Here is a 15,457-nt window from a genome sequence, read left to right on the forward strand (position 1 = left end):
CACAATCTGTGTTGAAATAAATATACTCAGGTTCTGCTGAATCTATTTCTTGGGGTGGGAAGGGATGTTTGTACATGTGTGTGTTGATATCACACAACAATTGATATCAGCTCAGATGTTGTAGAGGCATTTTAGTAGTTAATCAAATACTCAATACACAAAGCTCAAGCATTATATGTGTTTGCATAAAATTGGATTATAGAGAATTGCTTATTCGGGTTCTCTCTTTAAATAACTAATCTAATAATAAACTTATGTTCTTAACCACAACATATGCCCAAATTCAGGAGTACTGGAGTCTGAGGCACCATGCCATCACAGATGGTCTTGGTGCCTTATAAGTAGATTTCAGCCAAGCAGGTTATCTTAGCCCTCTCTTGAATCCTTATGAACTATCACACTTTGAGTATTCGAAGTAAAACACTCTCATCATTGTTATGTAATCAATCAAGTTAGATTCCCCACTGTATTCTTCTATATAGTGATTTGAGTATTTAATGGGACCTTTGGTATTGACCCCACCCCTCTCCATGAACCTCAGCATGAACGTTTTCATTTGGTCTGAGCGCTGGAGGCCGCCCTGCCCAATGTACTACAGCTCCACTATGTAAACAGAGAGCAGCATGAAAGGCTGTGAGGGGCCCCTGCATGCCTGTGGGAGTATGGGGCGTGCTTTATGGTTTATGCTTGAAAAAAGGCCATAATCTTCCAGCTAATCTGGGGCTTGGAGTGGAATTCCCCTCGCATGGAGGACGAAACTGTTCAGGAGACCCGGCGCATGCTACATCAGCAGCATTAAAAACTATAAGTAAAAATAAATATGGGCTGGGGATTTTGGTCACACTTTATTTTCCCTCTGCTTCCCATGCAGTAATCTTTCATGGCTGTAGTAACAACACTGTCTTTACCTCTAATGTTAATATTGCACTTAGTTCTGACATAACTAGCTATGCCTTCACATTAGTAAGGTCTTATTACAGCAGCATTGCATATATCTACAGATAACTTTTACAATGGGGTCAAATACAAATTTGTTCCATTTGTTTTTTCTGGATTTTGAACAGCTGTTGCCCTCTAGTGCTCCAAAAAGGGAATGTCTGAATTTATTTCCATGCCAGTCAGAAAGTGAGAAGATACAATCTGGCAGTGACTTATGGCAGGCGGTGAGGGCTAATTCTGGAGGCAGGTCTCAGGAGATGACATGCATTGAACAGTTCCCATCTATCACATCACTGTGTGTATCATACTAATTTAATAAACCACTGTATGTGTAATCATGCACAATAGAATAAGCAGGGCGGTGCTCAAGAGCAGAAGCTCAGTTAGTTTCATGTTTATGGCTTCTTGCAGTTCATTGGGGTGTAAGTGCCGGACTTTCACGCATGCTGAACAAACTACTGTGATGAACACCATTCTCCCCAGGAGAACACTGTTCAATCCCCCTTGTCTCTGTTGTTGTGACCCCTCTTGTTTGTTCAACTAATCATTCTGTTCCAAAAAAAGAGGATAAACATGGACAGCCTGCCATGTAAAGTACACTACCGTCATAACAATCAATGATCTAAACTTGGTGCATATGGAAGAATTTTCACAATAAATTAAAAAAAAAAAATGTTTACTCATATCAAGGATCAGGATAATTACAGTGTTTGGTGATATATTTGAGAATATTTTTCTTTTTAAACAAGAACGCTAAAAAGAATACAGAAATGAAAGTATATTAAATATTTGGAACCAATCATCACAAGCAGTCTCCATGTGGTATTGAGGTGGAACATGAATAATTCATGCATGCACTCATGAGCACACTGACACAAATTTAAAAAGACACAAACTCAGAGTTTTCGTCGGATATGAAGGATGTGGATGTCTGGACTGCTGAACTCTGGGTCTTGCTTGTCTAAGGGAACCTCCTCACAGTTGAAGCTTTGTTGCAGCAACTGAAATGAAAACACAAAAGGCCACAGTAAGTCATTGATGGCAAGAAGACTGGTAGCTACACAATATCTCAACTTCTTTCTATGTATTTACTAGTAATTACAAATGGAAGACACAGTCAAGTTCTCACCTCAAAAAATTGCCTTTCCACTTTTGGGTTGACGCCCTCAGTGCGTTGCTCATAGCAGCAAATAATGCAGGTCTCTGGTCCAGCAAGCAGTTTCAAGCTTTCCACCAGTGGCACAATAGACTGTATGGGATATGTGATTAGTCATCATAACATATTGTGATCAACAAATGTCCAATAATCCTGGTTTGTGCCATTTTATCATGATGCTGATGAGGTACAATCTTGCAAAGGACCACGTTCTGATTGAAATATGTAAATCAGAGAAATGAGTAGAAGAACACCTGTTTATAATAGATGCAGTCTGCCATAAGGACATAATGTGGAGGTGGCAGGAAGTCAGACACATCTTCACCCCTTTTAAAAAAAGAGAAATCAACATTTAGTATTTTGGAAATGTCTTATGATGTGCCATTTGGTGATATTGATCTCAAAGTGCAATCAAATGTAACATATAAAATAGAAAAAGTGCAAGTACAAACCATTTCAGTACCTTGGCAGTTATGGATCCACTACTGATGAGAGCCTGGTTTTCTTGGATATTCACTTTCAGGAGAGTCTGCAAATCCTCCAGGTCTGTTACTGTAACTTGAGCTCTATGGGATTTAATAGACAGTGATGACATGTATCTTGAGGAAGCATTGGGGTATGGATATAACATTTTCCTGCTGTTGTATAGTGGTTATAATAAAAGACTGATGACAAAACAGACCAGAAAAAAAAACATATCATCTATAGCATAGTAAAAGACAAGCTGGTATCTTCCAAGTTTTGGCTGTGACAGACGGCTACCCACTGAACTTGTCAAGCTATACAGGTGATTAAACATTAGGCAGCTCATGCAACCATCTCTGACGACTACAATAAAACAAAAGTAGTGAAGTCAAGCGTTGATGTCCACATGCTCCAATGCTGAAGTAAATTACAACCTGCTAGTTAGCTAGTTAACTTAGCTAGCGAACTAACGTTGGCAATATGACAAATACATGTTTGAGTAGAGCAGCTTCAACCCACAAACTAACAAGGAAGTTCATTATCAAACTAACCAGTCATCTCACCCCAGTGTTGCTGCCATAAGACCAACAACTCCTGTACCAGCTCCTAACTCCAAAACATCTCTGTTAGCCCAGGCGTTCACTCCCGAGGCAGGGTCACAAAACTGTTTCGTTTCTAGATATTTTGCAAGCACGATGGCTGCGTCCCAAACTACACAGCCGACGTCTCCTTTGTAGCACTGCTTCATTTTTAAAATACAACCATCGTTTTTCTCAATTTCTCTGACAAAGTAGCTACTCTGTTCTGCTTCAGCCGCCATGTTGGCTGTTCCGCCTGTTTCCTCTTTCCCTCCGGTTTGGTGGTTCCCCTCCACTGTCGTTAGTTCCTCTTTGGGACAGGTTTGCATGGGATAAGATCGCGCTTTTGACAGGTTAAAGTAAATCAAGGAATGGGCCAAGTCATACATTGCTTTATCCGTTAGCATAGCAATTAAAATGTTAAATACATCGAGACATTATTTACTTCTGCCAACTACAATTAATGAATCCATGAAATTACAAAATAGCTCCCTAACTTCTCTGTTTGTCTGTCCATGAACTACTACTACTGTCCATGAAACAGACATTATCACTGACATAAACAAGCAGTTATACTTGCAAGTTGCCACACAAGCATGTACGCCTTAATGACGTAAGATGAATGAATGAATGAATGGATGAATGAATCAATCAATCATCTACACCAGTTCAAACCAGTGATTTTTTTCAACCTTTTTCATATCAAGGAACCCTAATTTACATACATACATTAGATACATTACATATTAGGGCTATGGACCCCCATTTGATTAGATTTCTTTTTCTCTCGGACCCAAATCTGAATGTATTTATTGTTAGATATGATTTTGTCCAGAATTCCATGACTATCTGTATTGTAGGCAGATAGATAACAGTGAAACTATGATCAAAACAGTCATTCTACATTCTCTAATCGTGTTAACTTCTTGCAAATTAAATAATGGTGAAGTTTAACAATTCATCTATTTGCTGGGGACCCCCTGGTACCCCCCTCAAGGACCCCTGGTGGTTGACCCCTGGTGGGTGCTCTTAACTACAACTGGAGCGCGCAGCTGCAAACCTTGCAGGTGCATTGTTGATGGCGCGAGGATGGTGTGATGTGCCTGTAACGCGCGCACTACTTTGGTCTGCTTGCTCTGGCCAAAGTTGTTCGCGGAGGTTGTTGGTAAGCTAGGGCAGCTTTGCAGTTTGTAGAGGCCTCCTTTTGCTCTCGCTGCCAGCACATGTTACCTGATATAAAACTATGGATATTAATTTGGTCATCAAGCTTTGTTCGTCTGCTTGCTAGGGTCTGAAATGTTTCGTAGCAGCACAGAGGAGGTAACGGCAGGCGGCGACACCTCTGACTCTGGACAAAGCTGGGTTGTGTCGCCTTTGGACAGAGACGGACCAAACGAAACTACTTCACACGGTCCCGGATCAACATCAACATCCTCAGTTTCATCCTCTCGTAGTTTAGATGAGGCCAGTACGAGCTCTAACCATGGCCCGTCACTTCCCCGAATGGCTGCAGGTAATCGTTAAAGTTAATTGATAGCTAGAGCAGTTTAAGCTAACGTCAGCTGTTTTTTTTTTACTGTCTGGAGCAGGGGGTGGAACCACTGGAAATGAGATAAGAGACAGTAAAAGACCATGACAGTTACATTTCAGATATTAAAATTAATAACTATAGTCCTAAAGACCTGTGCCACAGGTCTTTGAGTGCACTATCTAGTGATTTTGTAAAAAAAAAAAAAAAAAAAAAGCAGAGTGGGCACTGCACTGCCCTTAAGAATTATTTGTTTTGATAGTGGAGAGTAGAGAGGGAGACACAAGAGAAAGCTCTGGAAACATTCAATCCCAGGCCAGTGGGGTCATACTTGTGAGAAAGACTTAACCACTGTACTGTATCTCTGGGTGCTGCACTATTTAGTGATACTGACCTCCTCCTCCTCCTTGTGTTAATATAGGTCAGTTCAACCAAAGCTTCAGGACAAGTTCATCAGTCCCTCCATCTACTTCTGGCAGCTCCTCCTTCCGCAGCCTTGGAGGAACACCGAGACACAGGAGGACCCCGGGTTCTGCCAGGGCTACAGGCTCACACCCTGTTCGGACACCGCTGACCGAACACACAGGTACTCCTCAACTATGTTTCTTTCAAATAGCTGTCAGAGTAGCCTAGTCCGAGTCTCTCATTCTCATTTCTCTATTTCTGCAGCGACAAGTTGCTCCTCTGCCAGCTCAACCTGTGATGCCTCTGTGATTGTGGCAGTGGTAGAAGGCCGCGGTTTGGCCAGGGGAGAGATTGGCATAGCCAGTGTCAACTTGAAATGTCCAGAGCTTGTTCTCTCTCAGTTTGCAGACACGGGGACGTATGCCAAGGTAACACATGCATGCTGAAAAGACAGTCTCAGCTGGCTAATAACAGTTGTTACGCTCTCAGAAGAGACTGTGAAAGAGAAAGCAGCAAAACTCAGTTCTCAAACATCCTCTATACTTTTCAAGGTCATCACCAAGCTTCACATCTTGGTGCCACTGGAAATACTGATGCCAGACACAGCCAGCGAGAAGGGGAAAGGGACAAAGCTGTTCAACCTCATCACAGAGAACTTCCAGGTACCAATGCCGAATGGCTGTAACCAGTAAAAAGAAACAAGTCACTCCAACAAAGATGTGCTTTTTTACTTTTGGTGTGATGTGGTATTTGTTTTCACATTTTTCCTTGTATGTCAGGGAGTAGCTTTCACTGCAATCCAACGGAAGTACTTTAATGAGAGAAAAGGACTGGAGTACATTCAGCAGCTGTGTGCTCCAGAATTTGGCACTGTCCTCATGGAAGTGCAAGCAAAGTATGCCATTGAGTATAGTAATCCATAGTAATTTAACAATAGTCTCTCAGTTTTCATAAGCACACATATAAATAATATGATGTAGGCCTATCGAAAAGGTACCCCTGAGGCAATATACCTGTTTTGATCAAATGTCATGATTTGTTCAGGTATTATTGCCTAGCAGCTGCAGCTGCTCTCCTGAAATACTTAGAGTTCATCCAGAACTCTATCTATGCTCCCAAGTCTCTCAAAGTAAGCTTTAAAGGGAGTGAACAGACTGCCATGATTGACTCAGCATCTGCCACTAACTTGGAGTTGGTGGTCAATAACAGGGACCACAGGTAAGAGGGCCAGCACCAGCACAACTTTGAAAGCATCATCTTTATATGTAGTGCTTGTGTAAGTAGAGATGTGTTGTGTATGTGTCTTTGCTTGTGTGTGTACAGGAGTGAGGATACTCTCTTAGGGGTACTTAACTACACAAAAACACCCGGTGGGGGCCGCAGGTTGCGCTCCAACATCCTGGAGCCCCTACTTGATGTGGATACCATCAACATACGCCTGGACACCATACAGGAGCTGCTACAGGATGAGGAGCTTTTCTTTGGCCTGCAGAATGGTCGGGAGAAAGCGCTAATTGTGTTTTATGACACTGAATGTTGTGTGTACTGATGATTGACAGTTTGACACAGTATATAAATATTTGTTCTTTTACTCCCCAGCCATAGGTCATTTCCTTGATATAGACCAACTGCTCTCTGTTCTTGTCCAAATCCCAAAGCAGGAAACAGTACGTACACAACATAGATTACTTATTCTGTAGAGCCTTAGCATCATTGCTATGGGAGGTCTTTAGATCAAGTGAAGTGCTTGGATATCTGAAATAAATGTAGGGCCAAAAGGTTCTTCTACTTAATAATAGTAAATGATAGATCAATAGTAATTAATTCTTGAAATATGAAATTCACATGCAGGTGTATTTAAGAATGCAATTTACATTTGGATGTGTTGTTGAAATGAAAATATTAGTTAATTTTGTTCTAAATTAGTTCTAAATTAGTAATCTTTTGTTCATATTTTTCCTGTTTGCTTAACTAAGTCTGCAGTTCAGATAAATGAGATGCAGTGTTCTTAATCATATCATTTTGCAGAAACATTTATTCTGCGTCTCTATTTCTTTGTGCCTCCTTTCCAGTCAAGCAATTTAACTATTTATGTGCAGGTTCAAGTTGCTGAATCAAAGATCACACATGTCATTCAGCTGAAGCACACACTGGATTTGGTGCCACCGATAAGGGTATGCGTCTGTTGGCATGCAACACATGAGTTTAGTTCAAAATCACCCCTGTTGTTTACATTTTACAGCCATTGACAGATTGATTAGTAGGACTGGGTGTTACAATCCCTGAAGTTTCTGCACTACAATTGACTTGAGGGGGGTTGTTCTTGGAGATGACCACTAGATGATGTTGCTACCATTACGACACATCTTCAGTTGTGTACCTCGGCGTCACTGGGTGTTTCGGCCTTTTATCACAAGACACCCTCAGCTGAGGCAGGCCCACCGCAGGCTGATCAGACCTGGGTGTGTGTCTCATGGTTAGTCTCTAGATGGTCATTTGGCAGCCCAGAAAGTATCTCTTCTTTTCAGCCACAGCCAGTGACTGCTCCTTTAGGCGGCATTGGCAAGTGCTTTGATTGCCTTCCTATGGGCCTGCCCTCTGACTCCTACTTCCCTCAGGAGCCTTGCGGTGGAACTGGCTACAAAGCCCTGGCAACCCACCTCAACTGGACGCACTTTTACATTCCAGCCTCTCTCCTCTGCTTCGGCCGCAAGGTTGGTGTATCGCAGCCTTTTTTGTTCGTATGCCTCATCCACAGCATCCTCCCAGGGGACCGTCAGCTCAATGATGAAGACACACCAGCAGGAGTTGGACCAGATCCGGTCGCAGGTTGGTCGTTGCAATTTCGGATGGGAAGGTGAGTCTCTGGCCTAGGTCAACACGCATTTCCCAGTCCCTGGCTGCGTTCAGTGGGCATGAGTCAGGAGGCGAGGGGTTAGCCCCCCGTTTCTCTCCTTCCCGGATGAAGGATGGTAATTGCAGGAACGTTGTCTGGGCATTGACAGGCACGGCGTTGGTGTTTACTCTCTTGCACTCAAGTTCAGCTGCCAAACACCTCAGCACTTGGTTGTGTCGCCAGGTGTATCTGCCTTGTGTTAGGCTGGTCTTACAACCAACCAAGATGTGCTTGAGGGTTACTGGAACTGCACACTGGGGACAGGCTGGATCCTCTCCCAGCCAAAGATTTAGGTTTGTGGGAGAGGGCAGGACATGGCTCTGATGATGAAGCTTAACCTATTTGACTCCATGCTCCACAGCTTACTCCATGTGATTTTCCTCCTCTCAACGCCATCCCACCTCATCCAGTGGCCTTGCTGGGCTTGGGATATTGCTTTGGCACACTTGGCTGCTTCTTCTTGGTGGCGCACCTCCTCCACCACCAGGTTCCGTCTTTCAGTTGGAGTAGCCTTTTGCCAGGTAGGTTGCATTGCTCCCAGACCAAAGCCCCTTCTGCCTTGTTGGACATGACCCACTATATACCGGTGTCGGAGGGTGGATTTTGCGTCCATTACTGCTGCGGCTGGGGTCCATTTCTTCCCTGTTGCTAGGGTTGGAGCAATGCCTCTTACGATTGAGTCCCGAGATTCTGTGAGTGTCATGTCCAGCCTTGTTTTGGCACATTTGTATTCCTCCACCAGGCTAGAGATTGGCAGTGAGAGGGCTCCGTTCCCGTAAAGCCCTATGCTGCTGAGGCATCTCGGTAGCCCAAGCCACTTCCTCACTTGTGAGTTCACCAGTCTCTCCAGCCGATTGGCATGAGATAGAGTGACCTTGTAGATGGTAATTGGCCACATGAATCGGGGCAGCAGTCCAAATTGGAGGCACCAAAGTTTCAGCTTCCCTGGGAGAGCAGTGTTGTTGATTTGCTTGAGGCCACTGATTGTATCCTGCCCGAGTTGTTCCACCTGCTCGGTGTCTTTGAGGTCTGCGTTGTACCATTGTCCGAGGCTTTTGATGGGCTTCTCCAGGACAGTTGGTATTGGCTCATCGTTGATGCGGAACCTTTCGTCAGTGAGCCGGCCTTTGACAATGGAAATACTGCAAGATTTGCTGGGTTTGATCTGCATTCGTGCCCATTTGATGTTTCCCTGGAGTTTATCCAGCAGGCGTTTGGTGCATGCTTTTGTTGTTGTTATTGTGGTCATGTCATCCATGTACGCCCTGATTGGAGGAAGACGCAGCCCATTCTTCAAGCGTTCCCCTCAGACCACCCATCGTGATGCTTGGATGATGAGCTCCATTGCCATGGTGAATGCCAGGGGAGAAATGGTACAGCACTCTTTGAATTTGCATGGCGATTCATAAGGAATCCGATTCCTTATGAATCGCCATGCAAATTCGAAGAGTGCTGAAAACTGCGATTCATAGGGGCTGGATACTTTCATTAGCTTCCAGAGGTATTTCAGGATGCCAGGGGTGTTCTTATAGAGCCTGTATGGACCGCCATTGGGCCCTGGGGCTGATACTGTTCTTGCCTGTTTTACTGTGTTCTCCACCTCGTTCCATGTAGAGGGCCTTGTGTCCATCTGATGCTCAGGTGGGTGAATTGGTGGCATGTCATCCGGAATGGTGACTGGCTCATGCCTCTGGTTGTCAGAGTCGGTTTTCCTCAGGTGCTCCTCCAGTTCCCATACAGGTACTCTAAGGATCCCGCTCTTCTCCTTGACAAAGAGGCTTTTGACGAACTTGTAAGGGTCTCTGTAGAAGCCTGTCCTCGCCCGTTCTTTCTATGTTGCTTTCTCAGGCATTCTGCTCTTCGCAGCATTGCCAGGCGCTGCTTTAATTCTGCCTGTAGTGCCTCAAGTCCTTTCCTTTCCACCTCTGTGGCCTTCCTCCACTGTTTTCTCAGCTGTCTTCTTTCCTTCATGAGTCTTTCGATTTCCTGCTGTTTCCTGGACTTGGACTTGACTGCTGGTTCCTTCTGTGTCCTCTGGTTCTTGACCTTCACCCATCTTCTCCAGTTTTCTTTCTACACATCCCTTCAGTCCTTCTAGAAGATGGACGAGGTCTGTGTTGATGGTCTCCCACTCTTTCTTCTGGCAGGATTTAGGCCACAAGATTTGAGGCTTTCGTCCTTCCATCTTCCTCTCTACTGCTGGCCGTGGCTGGTTGGGCTCTGGACTCGTGTCCATTGGTGGGTCTGTACTTGGTTGAGCTTCGCCTGGGGTGCTGATACCCTGTGGACTGTGGTGGTTGTCCTGCCACTGGGCTTCACTCGACTGATTTGACCTACCTCTTAAAAAGTAATGGTCAATGCAAGGCCCCTCGCCGAGCTCCCTCAGGCACTTTTTCCTGCCCTGGTGGATTTTAAGACCCTTCTCTGATGTTATCTTTGTCCAGCCACAGATACAGCTTTGTAGCTTGTGTCCTGCCGGCGCTGCTGCTCTGTCAATTGCCGTGCTGGTCGTCTGATTCATTGTTGTTTCCATTCCTGGGTCTGTTACCGTGTAGTCTGTTGGTGAGTCATCTTGCGCCCCCGTTCTCGCAGACTCAAGGGGTATTCTTCGTCTTGAAGTTTTCGTAGCAATAGATGGTTGGATCCAAAAACGCGGACTAGCGATGGATCCTGCTGGCATGAGTAGCTAGCCCATGCCAGCCCCGCTGGGGTCTGTTCCCTCCAGTCAGCAGTCTCTCCAGGCCATCACCAGGTCTTTCCCTGGTTGTCAGCTGCCCTTTCGCAGCGGTCACTGGTTTGTTCCAGATATTCAGATTGAGACAGAAATAGGAAAATTTGTAGGTTTTTGCTCTACAAAAAACAAAGTGCTAACAGATATTAAAATTTAAGCCTGAGGTTTTCGCATGCTTTAGTAAATCCTTTTAAGCATTGTACTTCATGAACAGATGGTGTTGAAGAACTGCAACACTGCTCTGCTCAAGGCGTACAACAGCTCACTGGAAGACAACAGGTACATACAAATGAACTGTTCTCCTTTGTGGAATTAAATTGACTGTCTGTGTACTGTCTAGAGATTGTTTCAGACTTATGTACGTAGACTCCATCTGCTGTATCTCCTTGCATCCACCCTCAGGTTTGACCTAATCTTGGAGCAGATCAAGACAGTGATTAACGATGACACCACCTACCTGAAGGGGAGCCTCAACATGCGCACCCAAAAGTGTTACGCCGTGCGGCCCAACATCAACGAGTTCCTTGACATCGCCCGGAGAGCTTACACTGAGATAGTCGATGACATTGCAGGTGTTTATGCTGGATGTTCAGTAAATATCTGTGGCTTATGTTTGTATAGAGTGTACATACCACAAGTTTTAAGTGAATCCTGTTGTGATGAACAGGGCTGGTTGACCAGATGGGGGAGAAGTATGGCTTGCTAATGCGCACCAGCTTCAGCACAGCTCGAGGTTTCTTTATTCAGATGAAGCTTGAAGGAGCAGCCTTACCTGATGGGAAACTCCCCTCGGAATTCATCAAGGTATGGCCCAGTAAAGAGATGGATAGATAAACCGCTAAGAGCCAGTAGACTTGTTAAGAATAGAATGGAAGAGAGGATAACTCAGCACTCCTTTTAAGTGAAGGAACCTGTTTCAAATCTTTGACTGTACTTACACCTCCTATATGTGCTGTTTTGCTTGTTTATTATAACCTTGACTTTTAAGTTTAAATTATACTAACTTTGCACCAACATTCTATCTATCATTGTATCTTGAAATCTGAGAGACATGTAGTGATGAAGGCCAGTGCCATTCTCAGCTGCCCTGGTCTCCCCTTTTGTTGCAATAATTTGATTTGTTAGGTGTTTCGTTGTGTTTGCATGGTATGCATTTTTATTGTTTTTAATTAGGTGTTTTTATTCTTTGTTTTTATTGTGTGTGTTTTAATGTCTTCAAACCCAATTGCCCTCATGGGATGATAAAGTTTGTATGGATGAATAAACAAAACATCTGGGTTTCAACATCTGCCACCTCAGGTAACCAAGCACAAGAACAACTACAGCTTCACCACTGCAGACCTGATGAAGATGAATGACCGCTGCGACGAGGCCCTTAGGGAGATCTTCCACATGTCCTATGTGTGAGGAGTTTATGATCATATTGCTTACAAACATGCACTGCAATATGCAGGAAATAAACATTGCTTTTGTACACATGTTCTATCTAAAAAACCCTTCCTCTTAATCCATCTTCCTGTTTAGTTTGTTCTACTTTTTGTCCACTAGAGGGTGCTATTTGTTTATTATTATTAGCTCCTGTACTTTGGCCCTCCAGCCTCTAACCCGTCTCCCTACAGGGTGATATGTCAACTGCTCAGCACTGTTCATGAGCATATCCACTGCCTCTACAAGCTTTCTGATGCTGTATCAATGCTGGACATGCTGCTGTCACTTGCCAATGCCTGCACCGTCTCAGACTATGGTAGGTATGATATGCTGTGTTTTCTTTTCACGCTCAAGTCAATCAAACTGTCAAATTCCTCTTGAAGTGGTCTGACCTGTTGTCTGAGGGAGTGCTGTACGCATATAAGGCAGAAGCCACCCAGTCATGCACCACACATGGCAGCCAGAAACTGCCCTACTAGGCTGGCAGCTCTGCTGGCCTCAGTTCTTTTTGTGTGGGTAGTGGACAGCACCAGTCCTGTCGGCCACGTGGGTGGTGAGCACTGGCCCTCAGCTGTCTGAAAGCATCTCTCCATACACACGTGCTGACTGCCTGCCCCCCTCTATCTCAGCCAGCTTGTACTCAGATTACCCTTGTTACATAAGTGTGCGCTGTATTTAACAAGACAAATCTCCCCACCAGAGGAACTAGCTGGCTGTATCCACTGCATACTCCTCTCTCAGAGATCATCGTTTGATTTTTTGCAACACTTCTTTCTGTTTAGAAAGGTTGTCATTATGGTTATAACAACATAGTACACATAATCATATAAGAATTTAATGGATGAAATATATACAATATTGGTAAGCATGAGTTACCATTTACTGCCTTATAACGTAGGCACATGTGCTTTCAGTGTGACAAATTATCTAATATTGCCACATCCTATTTAGCTATCTTTTGTCATCCTTTGCTTTTTGAGCATCCCATGGAAATGCATGAGACAGAGTTATTATATAAACAAAATACATTGCTGAAAAGACAAGGTGTTTTTGATTGTTTTTGCTCCTTTTCTGCTGTGTCCGCCAGTGCGTCCAGAGTTCACAGACACGCTGGCCATCAAGCAGGGCCGTCACCCCATTCTGGAGCGCATCGCCGGACAGCAGCCTGTGTCCAACAACAGCTATATCTCCGAGGGCAGCAACTTTGTCATCATCACCGGACCCAACATGAGCGGCAAATCCACCTACCTCAAACAGGTGGCACTCTGCCAGATCATGGCTCAGATAGGTTAGCAGAAACGTTTCAGCCTCACATGGATTTTGAAATGCAATCGCCTTGACTCCATTTTTGAACAGGCTCCTGTATTCTTATTGCAGGCTCTTTTGTCCCAGCTGAGTATGCCTCGTTTCGTGTGGCTGATCAGATTTTCACCAGAATCGGCGTGGATGACGATTTTGAAACCAACTCTTCTACCTTTATGGTGGAAATGAAGGAGGTATGTTGTTTCTCACTTGAGCTGCTTATTACCAGTGTTTTACTTTGTGGAAAAAGTATGGTTAACTTCATATTTGTACCCCTAAGGTCTCGTATATAATCCACAATGTAAGCGACAGGTCCCTCATCATCATAGACGAGTTGGGGCGCGGCACCAGTGCTGAGGAGGGCATCGGCATCTGTCACTCAGTTTGCGAGTTCCTCCTTAGCCTCAGGGTAGAGTATGCATCAACACAGGCCTGCATCGCCACTCCTTACTCCAAAAATAAAACTTGATTAATGACATTCATACTATCTGCTTTTAATCAACGAACCCTCCTGTCATTTCTGGTACACCTCTTTGGTCAACAGTTAAGATAATTAAAATAAATATTGGAATTGAAACAGAGTTTGTGCTATAGTGTGTCAGTCTTTAAGGTCTGTGCTGTTTCTCTGCTCTTGTCAGGCGTTCACTCTGTTTGCCACACACTTCCTTGAGCTCTGCCAGCTAGAGACTCTTTATCCCAATGTGGAGAACCAGCACATGGAGGTTCAGCACACACGCAGTGGTGACACTGGCGCTGAGAGTGTGCTCTATACCTACCTGCTGAGTCGAGGATGCTCTGAAGAAAGACACTATGGTACAAAATCTGTGAAATCCACTTACCACCCTGTTGAAATCAGTCATGCCACTGGTTGAGGACCTTATTTGTGCCCTTCTAGGTTTGAGAGCGGCAGAACTGACCGCACTGCCTCCAAGCATAATCCAAGAGGCAAAGACCATTGCCTCCAATGTCAGCCAGCAGCTTTTGGTATGCTTTACCAAAGAGGTCCAATCATTGTTAAGACAAGATTTTGCTTCTTTCCATCTCTCCATCTTTGTTGCCTCAACCTGCATTGCATTTACCTAACATTTACATTTCAGCTCATGCTCTTATCAAGGACTAAACGAGTGCAACAGTAGAACAAGTTTAAATTCCTACTTTGCCAAAATTACAAGAAACCAATATTAAGCAGTGTAAGAGTCAAAGCCACAGAGCCCTGGCCCCTGATGAAAGTCATCACAGATATTTGTGTGTTCCTTGAATGATCACGTCTGATATCTGACAAGTGCTCCACTGCTCTAGGCCAAGCATCACAGCGATCCGGAAACACAAAGGCAGAGAGCTGTGTACCACCTGGCCACCCGCCTCCTGCAGACTGCCAGGAACTCCAGACTGGACCCTGGCAGCCTGCGCATCTATCTGAAGGGTCTGAGGAAGCACTACGAGGCAGAACTGCAGGCCGCAGGACAGCCAGAGTCCATGGAGACAGAGGAGGGATGACTGACGCAGATTGGGAGGGGCAATGAAATGTCTGTGACAATGCAAAACCAGAATATGAAGATTATTACTTGTTTATGGACGTATTGATAGATGAGCTTATTTGTCATTAAATATTTTCTTTTGTAACCTCAGTAGTGGACCTGCAACTTTTTTTTTTTACCTTTTCATACCCTTAGGAAAAAACTGAATTGATTCTACATTCTTTTTTTGTATACTGTAAAAATATAACAAGACGTACTTTTATATAACTCATAACTAATATTTCTATAGAGTTAACATTATAGTGATACCCGAGGAGGTTAAAAAAAATATGAAAGTATTATAACATTACTATAAATTTACTACTGAGTACCACAGACACACTGTAGTCCCCATAGGAATAGTTGAGTGATTTTCGTTCGGGCACTAATGTGTCTCCTCATGTGTTATGGACCCGGGGATAGAGCATCTTTGGTGTAAAGACCACTCCCCTCTTTGCTTTGTCGCTCGTACGATTTGTGAGTGAAGGATCCTTTGAAAAGGCGGGGTTTGC

At 44.2% G+C, this 15,457-nt stretch overlaps 2 protein-coding genes across 2 annotated transcripts; one reads left to right on the plus strand and one right to left on the minus strand.

Moving 5' to 3' along the window:
* Positions 1-1,623: 1,623 nt before the first annotated feature.
* On the minus strand, positions 1,624-3,389 carry vcpkmt (valosin containing protein lysine (K) methyltransferase). Its single transcript, XM_071546564.1, has 5 exons — positions 3,124-3,389; positions 2,548-2,661; positions 2,350-2,422; positions 2,069-2,188; positions 1,624-1,940 (listed from the first exon to the last, which is right to left on the minus strand). The coding sequence occupies exons 1-5, from the start codon at positions 3,378-3,380 to the stop codon at positions 1,836-1,838; spliced, it is 669 nt and encodes a 222-aa protein (XP_071402665.1). The 5' UTR covers positions 3,381-3,389; the 3' UTR covers positions 1,624-1,835.
* A 1,045-nt stretch (positions 3,390-4,434) lies between these two features.
* Positions 4,435-14,950, plus strand: msh4 (mutS homolog 4). The gene is made up of 20 exons (XM_071546553.1): positions 4,435-4,651; positions 5,088-5,252; positions 5,336-5,499; positions 5,623-5,733; positions 5,851-5,966; positions 6,116-6,289; positions 6,395-6,567; positions 6,671-6,738; positions 7,171-7,245; positions 10,913-10,977; positions 11,101-11,270; positions 11,366-11,502; positions 11,998-12,101; positions 12,318-12,442; positions 13,214-13,414; positions 13,504-13,622; positions 13,709-13,837; positions 14,067-14,241; positions 14,324-14,412; positions 14,728-14,950. Exons 1-20 carry the CDS (start codon positions 4,435-4,437, stop codon positions 14,923-14,925), a joined length of 2,775 nt encoding a protein of 924 aa, XP_071402654.1. The 3' UTR covers positions 14,926-14,950.
* Positions 14,951-15,457: the final 507 nt, after the last annotated feature.

This window comes from Centroberyx affinis, unplaced genomic scaffold (genome assembly GCF_046629955.1).
Source record: "Centroberyx affinis isolate AG114_WGS23_722 - 3 ecotype Tasmania unplaced genomic scaffold, CSIRO-AGI_Caff_v1 ptg000264l_1, whole genome shotgun sequence".
Lineage (NCBI taxonomy): Eukaryota > Metazoa > Chordata > Actinopteri > Beryciformes > Berycidae > Centroberyx > Centroberyx affinis.

Coding starts and splice junctions, on each gene's coding strand:
- vcpkmt (XM_071546564.1), bottom strand. CDS start 3,380: ATGGCGGCTGAAGCAGAACAGAGTAGCTACTTTGTCAGAGAAATTGAG. Junction 2,662..3,123: donor CTTATGGCAGCAACACTGGG/GTGAGATGACTG, acceptor TAAATCCCATAG/AGCTCAAGTTACAGTAACAG. Junction 2,423..2,547: donor ACTGCCAAGGTACTGAAATG/GTTTGTACTTGC, acceptor TTTTTTTAAAAG/GGGTGAAGATGTGTCTGACT.
- msh4 (XM_071546553.1), top strand. CDS start 4,435: ATGTTTCGTAGCAGCACAGAGGAGGTAACGGCAGGCGGCGACACCTCT. Junction 12,443..13,213: donor CTGCACCGTCTCAGACTATG/GTAGGTATGATA, acceptor TGTGTCCGCCAG/TGCGTCCAGAGTTCACAGAC. Junction 13,415..13,503: donor CCAGATCATGGCTCAGATAG/GTTAGCAGAAAC, acceptor TTCTTATTGCAG/GCTCTTTTGTCCCAGCTGAG.